Source organism: Loxodonta africana, chromosome 2 (assembly GCF_030014295.1).
Source record: "Loxodonta africana isolate mLoxAfr1 chromosome 2, mLoxAfr1.hap2, whole genome shotgun sequence".
Classification (NCBI taxonomy): Eukaryota; Metazoa; Chordata; class Mammalia; order Proboscidea; family Elephantidae; genus Loxodonta; species Loxodonta africana.
In genome coordinates, this window is record NC_087343.1 from 150963157 (window position 1) to 150977557 (window position 14401).

The window sequence follows — 14401 nt, forward strand, 5'->3', positions numbered from 1 at the left end:
AAATTAAGCCCTAGCTTTTTGTTTTGTTTTGTTTTACAACTCAGAATTTCCACTTAAGCCTACTGAAATGTGAACACATGTGTACCAATCGCCTCTTCTCACGTGGGAGCTTGGTTCTACTTTTGGAGAAAATTATCAGGAAATGGCCCATAAAGGTAGGCAGAGTTGGGGACCTTCCTCACACATGAAAGAGGTGCTTCCAGTAGTTTCCTTCTTAGACCACTAAGAGCTCCTGCTTAGTGGGGATAAGTGTGTGCTGGCAGGGGGAGAGTAGGATGGAGGAGCACCAGGAAGGCCAGCATCTTTCCCTCAGCCATTTCCACTTAATGTAGCAGCACCTTTTCTCTTTTTTTCCTCAGGTCTTCTGAGCTCCAGGGCTTAGCGAGGACAGAGTAGTTCCTCTGGACAAACAGATACTGGCTAGGAGTGGAGGCTGCCGGCTCCAGCTGCCTGGCTTGGAGTGCCCTCTGCTGTGAGGCGCGCATGCAGCACTCCAAGGATGAGTACCTGAGAACCCTGCAAAATCAGTAGTCATGTGTCTTGATGTCCATGATATGTTCTGGGAGATAGGACGTTACATGGTTTGGACATTATGCAAACACCATATTATATACAGGAAGTCTCTGGATTATGAACACATTCCATTCCTATGTCGGTCTTTAAGTTGAATTTTATGTAAATTGGAAGTGTGGTATGGTTAGTATCTAATGTCGTTAGTCAAATGTTTGTCTTAGTGTATCGTGTACCTTTCTATGCATAAAAGTTAAACACTTCCAGATACACTAAAACATCTTTAACATAATAGACTAATAATTTTTTGATGCATGTTGCAAAGTAGCACCCATTTGCATGTACTTGGAATTTTGAATAGGCTTTACAGGGGTTGGTTTGTAATTACAGGTTGTATGTAAGTTGGACGTTCATAACCCAGGGACAATAGAAAGTACAGTACAGTACCCACATAAGCCTGTAACACAGGCATTTACTATGACTATCAAAACATACGTATTATAGGTTCCGCCAGGCACTCCTTGGAAACCCTATGGGGCAGTTCTACTCATAGGGTCACTATGAGTCAGAATTGACTCGATTGGAATAGGTTTGGTTTTATACCATTATACGCCTGGCAGGGCAATTGTTTTGTATGCAAGAGACATGAGATAAACCTGTTGCATGCAGAAAGCTGTTACATTCCCCACGTCTGGCTACTACGTCTGCTACATCCCATTCTCCAACCGAGATTTCTGAACTCTATTATAATGTTATAGGACCACGGTCAGTGGTTCCTTAAACGAACGTTATGCAGCACTCATATGGCTGTAGTCCAGCCATGCAGTTACACTTGTAGGCTGCTCTGTAGCTACAGCCCTCCTTTCCTCCCACTCACTTTAAAGTCTTCCTGTTCCAAAACCTGGGGAAAATGTCATTTTTGCCTCTATTCTATCTCTGCCTAAGCCCGAGTGCTTGATCCTTTTTTCGTCCTGGGCTGTTGGTAAACCAGCAGCTGTCAAGTCAGTTCTGACTCATGGTGACCCAGTGTGTGTCAGAATAGAACTGTGCTCCATAGGATTTTCAATGGCTGACTTTTCAATAGATTGTCAAGCCTTTCTGCAGAGGTGCCTCTGGGTGGACTCGAACTGCCAACCTTTCAGTTAGTAGCATTAACCATTTGCCGCACACCCAAGGACTTTATCATCTGCCTTACAGAATGCTAATCATCTTTGTTTTCTGAGCCTAGATACACTGTGTTGCTCAGTCTGGGGCACACCTGTTGGTAACTCATGTTATGGAATGTCTAGAAAAGGAAAGCCTGGGCTATTGCTGAAGAGTGCAGTTTAAAAAGTTAAAATTCCTGGGCAGTGGTTCTCAAGCTTTAGCATGCGTTAGAATTATCTGAAGTTTTTTTTTTTTTGGTTAAATGCAGGTTTCTGGCCTAATCTCAGAGTTTCTGATTTAGTAAATCTGTGGTGGTGCCTAAGAATTTGCATTTCAAACAAGTTTAGATGATGCTGATAGTCCAGGGTCCACACTTTGAAAAATAAGGTCTAGAGAAAAGCACCTTGGCTCAACTATAACTAAAGATGGTTATATCTTTATGTTTGAAGGAATCTAATTTGGTGATTACTGTTCCTTGTACAGATCTTCTAGGAGCACAATCTGGGGTCACAATTACATCTCTCATTCTGATGTGTTTATTCTCCCATTTAAGAAAAGGGAAAAGAGAAAGAAACAAAGAAGGAAAATACACAGGGAAGATGGGCAACTTTCTTACACAGCCAGAAGCACAGGGAGAGAAAGAGCCGGCTGGCTTATGAGAAGATAGGAGTTTAGTTGGGAAGAGGAATGCAAGAGCTCCCGGAAGCAATATATATCTCTAAGCAACCCAAGGTTACAGCCTTACAGAGTCAGTTCCAGGACTCATCCATCAGCCAGGAGCTCTACTAAAACTCAACCAATCTCCAAGACTGGGATTTCATGAGCTTGGCAGTTGTTGGTTTTCAGACATCTCCTAACAATCCTCGGTCTAGCCACAGAGAAGATGACTTCTTTCTGCTCAAGATGTCTACAGTCTTTTGATGAGTCCTTAGTAGCCAGTGGCTGACCCCTTAATCATGGGTTCACGTCCTTCACCAGGAGGGCAATCTGCTCCCGAAGCTGCCGTTCCCCTTCCCATGCTTTGCTCTGGCTTCGACACTTCAGCAGCTCAGCCTTATGGTCTTGGTGGTGCATAGGGCAGTAGCTCTGCGGTTCACACAGCTCCTAGAAGGTAAGGGAGAGAGTAAGAGATTCTCTAGACTCCTGAACTCTGCTCTATGTATAACAAAGATGCTGTGGTGATGGATAAGAAGGAGCAGCAGTTTCCTCTCAGAGGGCTTGGCAGGCCCCGGGAACTGTATGTTAAAATTGGTTCTCCCCAAGTCTGGGCTCCCTCCTTGCCCCATATTTTACCATATATTCTGGAAAGAAGTCTCTGTAGCCCCCTTTGAGGATGTACAGTTCTGGGTAGTACAACGCGGGATATTGGTTCAAAGCCCTGTCCTCTTCTCTCAGAAAGCGGCACCTTTAGAGAAAACCTGTAGATGGGTGGACTGGAAAGAATCAAGGTCAGGGTTCTCTGGGCCACTCACTTGGGAAGGGGAAGGAGAATAAACTATTTTAACCCAAAAAAGGACCTCCAGATCTCACCATTTTTGCAAACAAGGTCCAAATAACACTCTTTCTTCCTCCCTCCACTGGGGCCTCGTTCCCAATCTATTTTCCGTTACTGTTCCAAACTTTGGAAATGTAGAAACCGCTTCCTTCCATTTCCCCAACATTCTCCAGACTGCAGTGGAAAGCATGACCTCTCTCACTCATTCAGTCTCAATCTGAACCAGTCTTGGAAGGTTCCCTGGTGGTAAATACCAACTTAAGATCCATTTCTATCACCCGGCCTATCCAGTGTAGACAACTCACATCCGGGGACCCCTCTCTGAGGAGAATTCACAGTGAAACACGATAATTATCCGTTTCTGGATGTCCAAAGGGACAATGGGCTTCTTCAGAAAGAAGTTATGCAATTCTTCCTGACTATACAAGTTTAAGGCTCCCTGTAGAAGAAGAATTTTAATTAGTGATTCTTCAAGGGTTTGTGGACATTGCCAAAAGTTAGAAATGACTGGGATACCATCCTGGTATATTTGGGCCAGGGAAGTTAGGCTATAAGTGCCTTCAGGGCAGAGACCTAATTTTATCTTTGTATCTACCCCCAGGGTCTTGCAGAGAGTTTGGCAAGTAGTAGGTACTCAATAAATTTTCAGAGAAATGAACTGCCTGAAGTGTAGGGATCATTGTGCGAAATGCCCATGAACAGTGAGTGTTTAAAAAGTGTTTCTCAGTCCTTGGATTAACATGTTTTTACTTCTAGGTAGGAGCCCTTGGTACTACTTCTATAGGAAAGAAGGTGACTAGTTTAGGAGGTTAAGGGAAAGTAAGTTGCTCAGTGTGTACACAATTAAAACAGGAATGAGGACTGACAGCCCTGATGTGCCCCAAATGTGTAATCTCTGCTCTAGTTCTAGAGTTCAAAGGATCCTTTGTCCAGATTCTTCTTAGTAAAGAGCTATCTCCAGCCCCTTCCCAGCTAATGTCCACCATGTAAACTCACCTGGATGTGTCCTCCCAGGTACTCATATGGATAGCGGCAATCGATGATGTAAAACTTCTCAATCAGACCCTGGAACTTCCCCCAAAGTAAGGCAGCCACCTGCACAGAAACTGTGATTGAATACCCTGCTCACTGTCACTCCACTCACACAGATCCTTGTTTGCACACTCCCTGTAGTCACCCAGGATTCCACTGTATACCCAGTCTCCAAAGTCACTATATTTGAAATGAAATTCAGCCCTATCCCACATGAGAGAATGAGATAAGAGTGGCTTTTTTGGAGAACCAAAATAGCAGGTATTGCCAAGACACCAAGGAAGACCATATCCAGGCTACCCATCTAGAAGCAGCCATGGCTAGAATTAGTCTCTCAGGAGAAATCCAAGGACTTCTGCAGTGGCAGAGGTAGCAGCTAGAGATTTCAGTTTTGCAAGAAGAGGTGGGAAATGGTTCCCTACCTTCCATTGTAAAGGAGGAAAGTAAGTCTGTCAGAAAAGGATATGGAGGGAAGAGGTTGATACCCAGAGGAGAAAACCCAAGCTACTTGTAGGACTGTAAGCTGGTTCAACCTTTCTGGAGGGTGTTATGGATTGAATTGTATCCCCCCAAAATATGTTATAAATTCTAACCTCTATGCCTGTGGTTATAATCCCACTTGGGAACAGGTTTTCTTTGTTATGTTAATAAGACAGGATTACTGTAGGCTGTGTCTTAAATCAATCTCTTTTGAGATATAAAAGAGATAAGCAAGCAACAGAAGCAGAGATGGGAAAGATAGATGCCACACCACATGAAGATCACCATGGAGCCAAAGAATAGAAGCTGAAGAGACAAGGACCTTTCCCCAGAGCCAAAAGAGAGAGAAAACTTTCTCCTGTAGCTGGCACCCTGAATTCAGACTTCTAGCCTCCTAAACAGTGAGAAAATAAATTTCTGTCTGTTAAAGCCATCCACTTGCAGTACTGGTGTTATAGCAGCACTAGATAAGACAGGGAAATTTGGAAATACATACAAAAATAAATCTAATTACACACTGAGTCACCAATTTCTTTTCTAACATCTTAAGTAAATAGAAAAGTACACAAAGATGTGGGTACAATGATATCCATCTCATCACTATTTTAAGTAATCAAAACATTAGAAATAATTTAAACATTCAATAATAGGCTTTAGTTAAGTAAATTATATATGCATATAATAGAATGTTATGTAGCCATTCAAAATGATAATGTAAATATTTTTTATTGATGTAAAGATGTTTACAATGTCTCGGCATTCCTGGTCGGCATAGTTAAGTATTGGACTGTTAATGAAAAGGTGGTGGTTAGAATTCACCAAGAGGTGCCTCAAAAGAAAGGCCTGGTGATCTACTTTCAAAAAACGAGCCTTTGAAAACCCTGTGGAGCACAGCTGTACAGTGACACAGACAGGGTCACCACGAATCAGAACCAACTTGATGGCAACTGGTTTGTTTCTTGGTTTTAAAATGTCTTACATTAAACTGGTTGCAACACTGGATGTTTGCCATGTTATCATTTTTATAAAACATCTGGTAGAATAAAGTCTGGAAGGGCACAGAGAAAATATTACTAGTGGTTATTTCTAGTGGCAAGAATATGGGTAGGGTGACCATATAATTATTATATAAACCAAAACACTTAAGAAAACACTACTAACTGCCCTGTGGTAATAGACATTAAAGGGATTACAATATGCAAACCAGGATATACGGCTGCCCTAAATTGAGTGATTTTTAGTTTTTTCCTGTTTACGTTTTTGCATTTTCTTTTCTCTCCTTCCTTTTTCTCTTTTTTCCTTTCCTTTTACAACTATCTGTCATTTGTTTAATTAAAAACAAAGGGAGAAAGAACAATGGGATAGAAGACAATCCTTTAACATAGCTTAGGCTGAAAAAGGAGACTGCATGAGTGAGGACATGGAAAGAAATACAAAAGGAATTGGGAATTCAAGGGACAGAACAGAGCAGATGGTAGCTTACGTAACCAGATACCACCTCCAAAAATCTGCTTACCGTTTCTGGGTTGATGTACCTCAGATCTTGGTGTCTCCCTGACACAGTTGGCAGTGCACATACCTAGAAATAACCAGAGCTGAAATAACAGCAAGTTTTCCACGCCCAAGTTTGAGATTAAAGACTCATATATCGTCCTTCTTTCCAAATGACTCTTAAAACTCCAGAGATCTTAAAAATCAGTCATCTCTATAATGTGCATATGCAGCAATCCCATTTCTAAGAACTGATCCCAAGGAAGTAATTAAGGATGTGCATGGAGTTTAAGATCTAGCTACAGATATGTACATCTCAGCATAGTTCATAAAGAAAAATTATAAGACTAAAATCTTACAGGAAGGAATTTCTCAAGAAATTATCAGTAGCTAAAAAAATGAAATATTATGTAGCCATTAAGAATGATAAAATGAAGCAGAACTGTTTATTTATTTTAAAATTTCATTTCAGTTTTCATAGCCTGACATGTCAAGCAATCCAAGGATGTTTGCTACATCAGCACCCACTGTACCACTGATGCCACCTGACCTAACAATGCGGTGACCAGATGCAGCGGCGAGCATGGAATTGCGATTGTAGCTCTAGGAGTTCACTCTGGAATTGTGAAGGTGCCATATGAGGGCGTGTGTTTGTCCAACAATTTGCAGCTGTTGACAAATTTGGGGACTTCTTAGGAGCAAGATAAGCAACAGCAGAATGTCAAATTGCTCCATCATATTCAAATACAGGCATACCTTGAAGATTTGGAGATACTGTGGGTTTGGTTCCAGACCACCGCAATAAAGTCAGTCACACCTATTTTTTGGTTTCCCAGTGCATGTAAAAGTTATGTTTATGCTATACTGTAGTCTATGAAGTATGCAATAGCATTATGTCTAAAAAACAGTGTACACACTTAATTAAAAAACACCTTATTCCTAAAAAATGCTAACCATCATCTGAGCCTTCAGAGAGTTGTAATCTTTTTGCTGGTGGAGGGTCTTGCCTCAATGCTGATGGCTGCTGACTGATGAGGGCGGTGGTTGCTGAAGGTTGGGGTGGCTGTGGCAATTTAAGACAACAATGAAATCTGCCACATCGATTGACTCTTCCTTTCACCAAAGATTTTTCTGTAGCATGCGATGCTATTTGATATCATTTCATCCACAGTACAACTTCTATCAAAATTGGAGTAAATCCTCTCAAACCCTGTCACTGCTATATCAACTAATTTTATGTAATATTCTAAATCCTTTGCTGTCATTTCAACAACGGTCATAGCATCTTCACCAGATTTCATCTCAAAAATCACTTCCTTTGCTCATCCGTAAGAAGCAACTCCTCACCTGTTAAAGTTTTCTGAGGAGATTGCAGCAATTCAGTCACATCTTCAGGCTGCAATTCTAATTCTAGCTCACTTGCTATTTCCATCACATTTGCAGTTACTTCCTCCACTGAAGTCTTGAACCCCTCAAAATCATCCAAGAGGGCTGGAATCAACTTCTTCCAAACTTCTCTTAATGTTGCTATTTTGACTTTCTCCCATGAATCATGAATGTTATTAATGGCATCTAGAATGGTGAATCTTTTCCAGAAGGTTTTCAATTTACTTTGCCCAGATCCATTAGAGGAATCACCATCAATGGCAACTATAGCCTTACAAAATATATTTCTGAAATAATAAGACTTGAAAGTTGAAATTACTTCTTGATCCATGAGTTGCAAAACGGATGTTGTTAGCAGGCATGAAAACAACCACCTCCTTGTACCTCTCCATCAGAGCTCTTGGGTGACCAGTAGCACTGTCAATGAGAAGTAATATTTTGGAAGGAATCTTTTTGTCTGAGCAGTAAGTCTCAATAGTGGGCTTAAAATATTCAGTAAACCAAGTTGTAAACAGATGTGCTGTCATCCAGGCTTTGTTGTTCCATTTACACAGCACAGGCAGAGTAGATTTATCTTAATCCTTAAGGGCCCTAGGATTTCCAGAATGGTAAATGAGCTTGGCTTCAACTTAAAGTCACCAGCTGCATTAGCCCCTAACGAGAGGTCAGCCTGTCCTCTGAAGCCAGGCACTGACGTCTCTCGAGCTATGAAAGTCCTAGCTGGCATCTTCTTCCAATACAAGGCTGTTTTGACTACACTGAAAACCTGTTGCTAGTGTAGCCGCCTTTATGAGTTATCTCAGCTGGATCTTCTGGATAACTTTCTGTACCTTCTACATCACCACTTGCTGCTTCGCCTTGTACTTTTATGTTATGGAGACGGCTTTGTTCCCTAAACCTCATGAACCAATTTCTGCTAACTTGAAATTTTTGCAGTTTCCTCATCTTTCTTAGCCCATTAGAATTGAAGAGAATTAGGGCCTTGCTCTGGATTAGACTTTGGCTTAAGGCAATGCTGTGGCTGGTTTGATCTTCTATCCAGATCAATAAAACTTTCTCCATATCAGCAATAAGGCTGTTTTGCTTTCTTATCATTCGTGTGTTCACTGGAATAGCACTTCTAATTTCCTTCAAGAACTTTTCCTTTGTATTCATAACTTGGCCATTTGGTGCAAGAGGCCTAGCTTTTGGCCTGTCTTGGCTTTCAACATGGCTTCCTCACTAAGCTTAATCATTTCTAGCTTTTGATTTAAAGTGAGAGACAGGTGACTCTTTCACATGAACACTTAGAAGACATTGTAGGGTTATTAATTGGCCTAATTTCAATTTTGCCGTGTCTCAGGGAACAGGGAGGCCCAAGGAGAGGGCGAGAGATGGGGTAACAGCTGGTCTGTGCAGCAGTCAGAACACACACAACATTTATCAATTAAGTTCTCCATCTTATATGTGTGTGGTTCGTGGCACCTCAAAACAATTACAATAGTAACATCAAATATCACTGATCCGAGATCACCATAACAGATATAATAATAATGAAAAAGTTTGAAATATTGAGAGAATTACCAAAATGTGACACAGAGACATGAAGTGAGCATATGCTGTTGGGAAAATGGCACCGATTGACTTGCTTGATGCAGTGTTGTCACAAATCTTTAATTTTCAAAAAACGCATTATCTGCGAAGCGTAAAAAAGCAAAGCACCATAAAACAAGGTATGCCTGTAGTTTCCAAGCAAATCTTTACTTTCTTGGAAGTGTCCAGGAATGCAGCAGGAATGTCACACACTATAGGTCTCAGAACGATGGTTCCCATCCATGCACTATTCTGGGTACCCACGGATTGTATTACATGTTGTCATTTGTGCATAACTGGCTACCATGCGTGCTTGTGCCATCAGTTCTTTTCTGGGACATTAAAAACCAATGGTAATTAGACTGAAGACAAATGGTCCAGCCCATGGCTATCAACTGATCCAGCCAAAGACTGGCCCTGCCGGGTAGCATAAGAGATTTGCAGTATCCTTGCACTCGTCTTTCCCAATTGAGACCATAAAAGTGTTAAATCTTCTCCTGAGCTGCTCTGCATTACTTCGGATCTTAGCAGAAGATCCAACAACAATTTCAAATAAGACATTTCATCTGAACTTGTAAATTGATGCTATCTTAAGAGTAACCAGAGGTGGTAGATTGGAAAAATCCCAGGTCTTAGGATAGAATGTAAAGTTGCTTTAAGGCTCTGTCCTCTACTCTCACTTGTGGCTATATAAGCAGACCGACTCTTTACTCCTGTAGCTGCCAATGCCTTGTATAACCCGTCTATTAAATAGCATAAAAACACAAGTCCTGGAGTGACTTCATTGAATCTACTTCACCATGCGGGATCAAAAAAGGCCTTTGTGTTGAGAGCTTAGACTTTGAGCTTCCCAATACCTGGGCCTTTTTCGTCTGCATTTTTTTCTTGTACTTTAGAGGAAGGTTTACAGAACAAACTAGTTTCTCATAAAACAGTACATGTATTGTTTTATGAGATTAGTTAACAACCTCACAACATGTCAACACTCTCCCTTCTTGACCTTGGGTTCCCTATTACCAGCTTTCCTGTCCCCTCCTTGCCTAGTCCTTGCCCCTAGGTTGTTGTGCCTCTTTGGTCTTATTTTGTTTTATGGGACTGTCTAATCTTTAATCTTTGGCTGACGGGTAAACCTCGGGAGTGACTTCATTACTGAGTTAAAAGGGTGTCCGGGGGCCATATTCTCAGGGTTTCTCCAGTCTCTGACAGACCTGGTCTTTTTTTGTGAGTCAGAATTTTGTTCTACATTCTTCTCCAGCTCTGTCTGGGACCCTCTATTGTGATCCCTGTCAGAGCTGTCAGTGGTGGCAGCCAGGCACCATCTAGTTGTACTGGACTCAGTTTGGTGGAGGCCATGGCAGATGTGGTCCATTAGTCCTTTGGACTAATCTTTTCCTTGTATGTTTAGTTTTCTTCATTCTTTCTTGCTGCTGAAGTGGTGAGACCAGTGGAGTATCTTAGATGGCCGCTCATAGGGTTTTAAGACCCCAGACACTATTCACCAAAGTAGAATGTAGAACATTTTCTTTATCAAGTATGTTATGCCAATTGAGCTAGATGTTCCCTATTGTCTGGATTTTCTGTTAATGCAGCAATTCTTCCTTTAAGAAGCTAAAACCTAATGTGGTCCTCCATCGTTGGTCAGATAGTTTGGTATTCTTTGGGAAGTATTCCAGAACAGTTTATGGACATGAAAAGTTGTTACTAATACAATATTAAATGAGAAAAAAAAAAAAAAACCAACAGATCACAAAACAGCATAAACTATTTTTGTGGAAAAACAAAAACTGTATGTGTGCGTGTGTGTATGAAAATCACACAAAAAAGTTTGGAAGAATATACACCATGATGTCAAAAACAGTAATTAATTACTCTGGTTGATAAGATTCAGGGTAAATACATTTTTTACCTTTTCTGTAATGACCAAGTATTATTTATATAGTTTTAAAAAGGTCCTAATAAAAATATACTGAAATTGTCAAGGATTTCATTTTACCTGGATCCACAATCAATGTCAATGGAAGATGAAGTCATGAAATCAAACGACAGCCTGGCTACCATTACTGATCATTCTGATCAAAGATTCCAGAGAAGAATGTTGACCAAAAGGGAAAATATGCAGAAACAGGATTTAAAATTCTCATGGACTTCAGACTTTCTGGAGCCATGGAAGCTGGATGAACTCCTGAAACCATTGTCTGAGATAATCTTTAAACTGTAAACTAAAAATATCCCCTGAAATCTTCTTAAAACCAACAATAGTTTAGCTTAACCACTAAAAAAATGTCTGTTTTGAGCATTAAGCTCTTTTACAAACTAGTTATATGGGATCAAAGTGACAACAGGAACTCAAAAAATTAGAAAGAGCCTTATGGGCAGTGAGTTTATGTTAATGGAGAAAGAACAGCTCAGAAAAGGAGGGTGAGAATGGTTGCACAACTCAAAGAATGTAATCAATGTCATTGAATTGTACATGTAGAAACTGTTCAATTGGTGTAGGTTTGGCTGGGTATATTCTCAACAACAAAATTTTAAAAAAGAAAAGAAAAAAGAAATCAGAGGACATATTGCATTGGGCAAATCTGCTGCAAAAGACCTTTTTTAAGTGTTAAAAAGCAAAGACCTCACTTTGAGGACTAAGGTGCACTTGACCCAAGCCATGGAATTTTCAATCACCTCATATATGTGTGAAAGCTGGATAGTGAATAAGGAAGACCGAAGAATTGATGCATTTGAATTATGGTGTTGGGGAAGAATACTGGATATACCATGGACTACCAGGAGAACGAACAAATCTGTCTTGGAAGAAGTAGGGCCAGAATGCTCCTTGGAAGCAAGGATGGCAAGACTGGACATGTTATCAGGAGGGACCAGTCCCTGGAGAAGGACATCATGCTTGGTAAAGCAGAGGATCAGAGAAAGAGAGGAAGATGCTCAACGAGATGGATTGACACAGTGGCTGCCAACAGTGAGCTCAAACAGCAATGGTTGTGAGGATGGCCCAGGACCAGGCAGCATTTTGTTCTGTTGTACACAGGGTCGCTATAAGTTGGAACCAACTCCATAGCATCTAAGGACAATAAAAATAAAAGATAAAGAGCCTCATACTTTCCCCTCTGTTTGGATTATCTCATAATGAATAAGGAATAGTTTCTCACGGGAAAGGCTTAGTGCCTAGATCTACCACTAGAGCACCTCGGGTTATCAAAGAGTACTTGATGAGATACATAATTATACCCAGCATCTTCTGCAAGCAGGGAAGAAAAGATTCAGACCCCAGTGGCTCCCTGGAATATAGGATGAGTTTAACCAAACTTACCTTGGAGAAATCACCAATCAGATGTCCCTTGTTAGAATCTTCCTCCAGTATTTGAGTAATACTAATGTCACAGAGAGAGACTGTCTTCTTTAAACCTAAGCCCTGAAGATGACAAGACCCCAACCCCAATTGTCATTTTAAGAAATTTGAAAACCAAGAGAGGGCAGGGACGGGAGGTTCATTAAAAATATGTATACCCTTCCATTTAATCATTTCACTTGTTTCCCTAAGGAAACAAAGACATGTATAAAGATTTGGCTATAAGGATAGATATTCCAGCATGTTTATAATAGAGAAAAATTACTAATAAATAATCAGTAACGGGGTCTTGGTTAAACAAATCATATTCTACACGATAGCAATAAAAAATATGCTGTAGACAAATTTTATTGACATGAAAATAAGTTTATGGTATCAGTAAATAGGTTAGAAAACAGTATGTTCTTTGTAATGCCGCTTTAGCAAAAGAAAAAATATATATATTTACACAGAAAAATGTCTGGAAGAATATATATCAAGTGTTAATAGTAATTATCTCTAGCCTACAGAATTATGAATATTTCACAATTGCTTATTTTTTATTTCATTTTCTATGTTTCTAAATATTACATATTGATTTTATAAGAAAGCATAGTAAAAGGTATTCAGATTTTTTTAAGGTAGGGGATGAAAGCTAAGTCTCTCTGGAGTCACTTTCAACCAAACCAGAATATTGTATGATGATGTTTCAGAATCCATGTAAACTTGCAGCAAATATCTCTAACAAAAATCCATTGTATTCTCTCAGGTCTTAAAAAAAGGGTCGGGAAGAAAGTATGATATGATTTCCAAAACTGTTAAATATACTATATACAGATGCAGACATAGAAAAAGCAAAAAGAAATATGGAAAGAACACAGATAGGAAGGAAAATCTAATGAAGAAGAAGAAGATGAAAAAGATGTGCTAAAGCAATCCCCACCCTGGAAAGATAGAGAAGACCATGAGGTAGGAGATTAACAGATTCTCATCTTAAAAAGTGCTTACTTTCCCAAGCACGTTATAGCTGGAATAATGCTTCTTTTTTTTTTTTTTTTACCTGATCTACTATTGGGTTGTCCTTGAATTCTACCACCTGCTTCAGTCTTGGCCTGTTCAAATTCTCTGGCATTGAAGGGGAGCGATACAGGTAGCTTCTGTTCAGAGATGCCTGTTTGGGAATATCAGACCCCTTAGTTCTTATTCTTCAAGGCGTTTCTGCAGACCAGCAGCATCAATATCTCCTTGGAGTTTGTTAGAAATGCAGAATCCCAGATGTTAAGCCCAACCCCAGGCCTACTGAATTAAAATCTTCATTTTAATAAGATGACCAGGTGATTCCTAGGAGCATTCAAGTTTGAGAAGAAATGCCCTAGGTAGGTACACTGTCTTCCCTTCCTCATTGACATCTTTCTCCTCAGGCTGCATGGTCCATCTCCCCCAGATGTTTTTAACTCTAGCCAAACCAAGTTCTCTAGCTGATTGTCTTAGATAAGTCAGTTTTTGCAGGAGACAGCAAATACAAGCTTAGTTCCTCTAGTCATGTGATGAAAAACAAACCTAAGCCCAGTCTCTCTGTGGGAGCCTAGGACAATAACAATCAGGATTTAAAGAACCCAACAAAACTGAAAGACAACAAGCCAAAGAAGTTAGCCAGGGTGAACAAATACTAAGCAGCAAGAGTACATGTCACTTTTTTGGTAGCAATTTCTTTGAGTGAGGAAAAGAAAAATATCATTCAGCCTTCTTATAAAGGGGATTGTTAACATGGGATAAAAATAGCAAAACAAGTATCATGCAAGAGAAAGAGAAACACTAGAATCCAATAGCAGGATGAGTACTGTAGGATTGATACTACAAAGCCAATCAGGAAAAGAAATGGATTAGATACCACGAAGAACTGGCCTTGGATATAAGATGTATCAATTGGTCTCAACCCACCTGGAGCAAAGGAG

General features: G+C 40.2%; 1 protein-coding gene across 2 annotated transcripts in view; it reads right to left on the reverse strand.

Moving 5' to 3' along the window:
• Window positions 1–513: 513 nt before the first annotated feature.
• Window positions 514–14401, reverse strand: part of CDC25C (cell division cycle 25C) — a 39852-nt gene continuing 25964 nt past the window's right edge. For both annotated transcript variants that reach the window (XM_010590942.3, XM_064276686.1), the window contains exons 9-15: window positions 13507–13617; window positions 12429–12530; window positions 6180–6242; window positions 4148–4246; window positions 3457–3590; window positions 2950–3061; window positions 514–2760 (exon numbers count right to left, since the gene is read on the reverse strand). In XM_010590942.3, coding sequence (XP_010589244.1) covers window positions 2611–2760; window positions 2950–3061; window positions 3457–3590; window positions 4148–4246; window positions 6180–6242; window positions 12429–12530; window positions 13507–13617 — 771 coding nt within the window. In that variant the 3' untranslated portion in view covers window positions 514–2610. The remainder of the gene's footprint in view (window positions 2761–2949; window positions 3062–3456; window positions 3591–4147; window positions 4247–6179; window positions 6243–12428; window positions 12531–13506; window positions 13618–14401) is intronic.